At 31.2% G+C, this 5,772-nt stretch overlaps 1 protein-coding gene across 1 annotated transcript; it reads right to left on the reverse strand.

The window, feature by feature from the left end:
- Nucleotides 1-757: 757 nt before the first annotated feature.
- On the reverse strand, nucleotides 758-3,848 carry LOC149191165 (putative aquaporin PIP2-8). The gene is made up of 4 exons (XM_089412350.1): nucleotides 3,416-3,848; nucleotides 2,898-3,193; nucleotides 1,163-1,303; nucleotides 758-1,071 (listed from the first exon to the last, which is right to left on the reverse strand). The coding sequence occupies exons 1-4, from the start codon at nucleotides 3,684-3,686 to the stop codon at nucleotides 961-963; spliced, it is 819 nt and encodes a 272-aa protein (XP_089268476.1). The 5' UTR covers nucleotides 3,687-3,848; the 3' UTR covers nucleotides 758-960.
- Nucleotides 3,849-5,772: the final 1,924 nt, after the last annotated feature.

Below are 5,772 nucleotides of genomic sequence, written 5' to 3' on the forward strand. Positions count from 1 at the left end.
CCTGAAATAGGAGACTCTAATTTCTTCATTTTTTTTTTATTTGTAACTCTACTAGTCTTATAACTGTTTTTCTTTCAATCATCCTGATGAATGGACATGCTCTTATTTCACTCTGTACAGCCTGGTAGAAGAAGCAGACGACATACTGAATGCATATATTTTCTTCTGGGGTCTGAATGGCATACAATTTTATCATGCAAGCTTATAATTCTGGATATATATGTGGTATATGGACTGTTATTTCTCCTGCTTATAATTCTGGATATATATGTGGTATATGGACTGTTATTTCTCCTTTTATATTTTGTATTTGACAATACGTGGACGGAATGCTGAAATAGCATCTCCAATAAAACTTTTATGATGTGAAACAATTGAATGGCAGTGTAATCTTTGCTTTTCTGAGCTATTAATACACAATCCTTTTTTCTCGTACGGGAAAAAGAGCCGGAGAATGGATAGATGGAAATTTTTATGATGCATCTGTGCAACGCGGGAAAATTCTAAAGATGGGAAAAAGATTTTTAGTTCCCTCAATTTAGAAGATATTTTGCGTTTGATCTGGAGAACGATAAAATGGCTTATGTTACAACGCGTCTGTGTGAATTACCACTGTGTCAGAAAAAGCTTTTGGCTGTTTTTCAATTCTGATTTGAACTATGCACTTAGTAATTAATAAAATAAATTTTTAAAAATACGGTTTAGCGATATTTTTGTCATTATATCAATTTGGCTTGGAATTTTAGATTTACGGTGAAGTACCATCATCACTGGTTTATATCGCAGTTGTTACCCAACCAAAAATATATATTTGCCATTGTATCAAATTTATTTTAGCATCTATTGATGCCTAATTTGAGACTAATATCCGGCATACGTGAATATGGGCCCCTCAAAACTTACAACATAACTAAAAGCAAATACAATTTTTACTCCGCAAGAAAAAGTCCAATTTCTGCATTAAACATGGTTGGGTTCCTTGCTGTGCCATTTTATGGTTGCTCGGATAACGTATTTATGAAACACAGCAGCTACCGTAGCTCCAATAAGAGGACCAACCCAGAAGATCCACTGGAATGTAACAATGAAAATTCAATTCCATAAAAACTTCAATACCGATAAATAGAAAACAGCAGAAAGGAGACTATTATCTTCTTCTTACATGGTCGTCCCAGGATTTCTTATGGCCATAAATCACGGCTGCTCCAAAGCTTCTGGCAGGATTGATGCCCGTCCCAGTGATGGGAATGGTTGCCAAGTGTACCAAGAAAACAGCAAATCCAATTGAAAGCGGAGCCAAAGCCTGCGCCACTCAGTATAATAACATCTATTAATGAATCAAATAACCAACGTATACAGAATAATAAAATGGCTTACTACATAAACGTGGGAGGAATGGACAATGATAACGTACAGGCACGCTTCCCATCAAATTTCTCACCAGATAGCCTAAACTCGTATAAAAATCGTCCAGGGCCAAGCGCACATACCATTTCCTAACGAAATAGTCGGACTGGAAATCCCACCGCCACGGAGTACATTACGATCTCTCTCGTTTATAGGACGGAATCTTAGGATGGGCAGAGCACAGAAACTGTTAGCTCATACTGTGGTCAATTCACTAGTGATTGTGCAAAGACTGGAAACTCAGATACGAAGGGTGTTTAGGTTTTTATATGTTTTGGATACTTCTGGAATTCGTAATTGGATAAGTTTAGCATTTATAAGTGTTGGAACTTATTTGAAATACAAGATTTAGAAATATCCAAAATTTGATGGACAGGTTAATTGTTTCATCTCATTGCTATTCTTTATATTTTGGGATATGGAAGAAATTTGAAAGTCAGACAATCCATTTTTGGTTTTTTTAGGATTATATATATATATATATATTTAAACATTTCTGGAATTCATAATGAGATTTAACATTTTATTATGCAATTTACAATAAGATTTTAAATCTTACTATTCAGTATGCAAATTTCAAGAATATTTCGAATTTTGATAAACAAATAAAGTTTTATTTAAATTCAATTTTGTTAATCAGATTTCCAGATATTCTCCAAATCTACAATAAAAATTTTTTATCACTTTCAGATTGCCTACTTGTTGCCTAATTTAAATGGAATAAACTTTTATATTTTTCAGTTTATACTACTCCGAATAAAATAAGCTAAACATTTATAAAGGGAATTTTTTTCCTGAGCATTGTACAAAATATCAAAATGATGATTCAAATTGTGGTAAGGAAGGTTCTTATATATTTTCATATTAACCAGGTAAGGAAGGTTTTCATATCTTTCCATATTAACCAAATTTAAATAAACCTAAAGTTACAGAAAACAGGTTTTCTTCTCAATATTTTATTCAAACTTCAGTTAAAGAAAATCAAATTAATTGCGGCAAGGAAGGTTTTTATATCTTTTCATATTAACCAACTTGAATGACGCTGAAGTTATAGAAAACAGATTTCCCTCTCGATCTTTTATTCAAACTCCAGTTAAAAGAAAATCAAATTGCGATGATTCAAAGCTTCACTTGAAGAAAATCAAATTGTCATGATTGAAAATGCAGTATGGAGTTTCTCAAATGCCCATATATCAATAGTGCGATTATCCAAATTGTAACTTTTTATCATAGCATTTAATCCATGGAAGGGGTTGTTTACAATGGCTATCCTTATCTTGATTACAGCATTAAAACAATGGAAGGGTTTGTTTATTAGGGTTATTATTATCTTCATTATAGATTTCGGAAATATTATAATTTTATAAACCAGAGCTAAGTAATTATTCATATTTTCAAAATCTAAAATCGTACCAGATATAGATATATAATAATATAATAGCTCTTATTTTCAGATCTGAAGAAAGAATGTAGCTCAGGGCATAACATACAGGAACGTGAGCGTCGCGGGCGTTGCTCTTGGGGTCCATCGAACAGAAGACGGTATACACCAAGACGAAAGTGCCAACTATCTCTGCGGCGAGAGCTGTTCCATTGGCGAATCCCGTCGACACTGAATTCGCTCCTCCTCCGCCTCTAGAATAGTAAGTTTTCTGCAACGCTTTCACCATCCCTGCCCCGCAGATTGCACCCAAGCACTGTGCCACCATGTACAAGACTGTTCGATTCAGAGTCACCTTCCGAGCAACAAACAACCCAAACGTGACTGCGGGATTTAGATGCCCACCTACACGAACATTATATGTATTTCTCAAATCAAACCCTGAGGTTGAGCTTGCTTATGTCGATAGCTGATTTCCCAAATATTCAGGAATCGAAGGTACATAAACGCCGTTAAATAATATTCAATTCAATGGACATAGGGATGCCCCAAATCCAATATCAACAAATTCAAGGAATAAAAAATTACTAATTAATATAATAAGATAAGAGAAGAGAAGATGACCACCCGAAATGCCAGCGGTGCAATACACGAGGACAAAGATCATTCCGCCGAAGGACCAGGCAATACCCAGGTTGCCGACGCCTCCACATGGACTCTTATCGTTAGCATTCCCGATGACGGTGGCAACTGTCACATACAGAAGCAAAAGCGTGGCCACGAACTCGGCTACGATGGATCTGTAGAACGACCAGCGATAGAATTCGTTTGCATCTAAAAGCGGAGCAGGAGGGGGATCTTCATACTCCACCTTCACCGATCGTGCTTCCTTCCCCATACTTCAATAATGAAGTCTACTGTTCTCTATTATGATCGCTTTCTCACAGTTCTCAACCAGTAGATGAGGAAATCATCATTAGAATGACCTATATTTTATAACTCAGACGCATTTCATTAGTGACCATAGGCATAAAGTCATCACATCAGTAAGTATAAAAGCTCATTCATTAAATTACCAATAGGAATTTAAATCACTGATAAGAATTTAAATTCCGCGGAAGAAGATAATCACCATTTCACCTTTCATCAGAAACAATCCAATAAATGTATTTAATTGATGTTTATATAATATTAAAATTTAATTGAAATATATTATTTTGATTAAATTAAAACTTTATCATCAGAAACAAGTTCATAAATGTATTTAATTGAGGTTTATATAATACTAAAATTTAATTAAATAGTTTGGCTGTTAATTTTTCAAAAGAATTTTACAGTTAGAATGTTTAAATAATATTTTTGATATTGGAAACAGATTCAACATCATCCAAATTTAGTGGGGCATCTAAAATTTTGAAAATTTAATAAACATAAATTGGATTTCCAAAAATTTTAATCATATTTTATCAAAATTATACTAAATTTCCATTATTATCTTAACAAAAATATAATGTTTCTTTTTCTTTTAAATAAAATCTACTCAAAATAAATACATATAAAAATATATAATAAAAAATCATAATTTCTATCTTAAAATATCGGCTAATTCTTTAATATACCTGTGGTAAATTATATCTTTTTAAATCTAATAACAAATTAACATGACCAGTGACAAATCATATCCCTTTACCTCTCATAAAATAAAATTAAAAAAAAATATAAAAATTGTAATTTATATTATAATTATATTCCAACCATATTTATAAAAAAATATAATTAGCTCGTTATAAATATTAGTTGATTTGTTCGTTCGTTCATTCAGTTAGAGGTAAAATAAAATTAAAAAAAAATATTAAAATTTTAATTTATATAATAATTATATTCTAACCCTATTTATAAAAAATATAATTAGTTTGTTATAAATATTAGTTGATTTGTTCCTTCGTTCATTCAGTCAAGGTTAATATAGTAATTATATTCCAACTCTATTGGTAGAAAATATTTATTTATTTATTTATTCAATGTTATAGAGTTTAAAGTTAAGAAATTAGCATATAAGGAATCTGAGGGTATTAAAAATTATTGAGAGATAATTTTAAGGGTTTTTTAATTTAGTAGTGTGGTAATGTGTTTTTCATCTTTAAATTAAAGTACTATTGTATATATTAAAAAAAGATAAAAACAATTTCTATAGAATCATTAAGATTAATTTTATTTGAAATATTTTAGTAAACTTATAATTATAAAGTTATAGAAAATAAGGTAGGGTTAAACCAAAATTTTGAGTTATTATTCTCGAGCACCTTGTTATTCCTAAAATCAATTTTAAAGAGTGTTACAATAATAAAACCAATATGTTACATTTTTTCATTGATTCTAGAAAAGATCTTGACATAGGGGTTTGGACAATACTTTAGAATAGCTAAAAGGTTCTTTCAATTTAAGAGTAAGATAGAAGTTAAATAGAAGTTTTCCTATGTTCCCTAATCTTGTTTGGCATATAGATTGACAAGTTAAAGGATTCCTTGGAAGGAGTAGGTTGTGTCATCTCAATTATCACTAGTAAAGTCATCACCCTTTTGTTTTACACTTATGATATTATTTGTATGGCAATGAGTCACTATGATCCCACATGCAACTAAAAATCCTAAGGATTTATATTATATTATAGACATGACTATTACCACTCACAAAATTAATGAATTGCAAAAATATTCTTAAGCTAGTTTTGTGTATGATCAATAATTTGAAGGTGACTTTATACAAATATATGTGATTCAATCTTCATAGCTAGCTTAACGAGAACTATTGTATTGGGAAAATAATAAATGGAGGGTGGAATGTTTATTACGAAATAGAAAATAAATGTAAATCAAGGAACTTTTTCCTATGGGATAAAAAGAATGTCTTCTTTGAGAATCAAATCACCCATGTCACCTTATATGCTTGTGCATATTGGGGTTACAAATTCTCTATAAATCCAT

This window comes from Pinus tabuliformis, chromosome 3_1 (assembly GCF_031772625.1).
Source record: "Pinus tabuliformis cultivar Carrire ecotype Pingquan chromosome 3_1, CPIR1, whole genome shotgun sequence".
NCBI classification, from domain to species: domain Eukaryota; kingdom Viridiplantae; phylum Streptophyta; class Pinopsida; order Pinales; family Pinaceae; genus Pinus; species Pinus tabuliformis.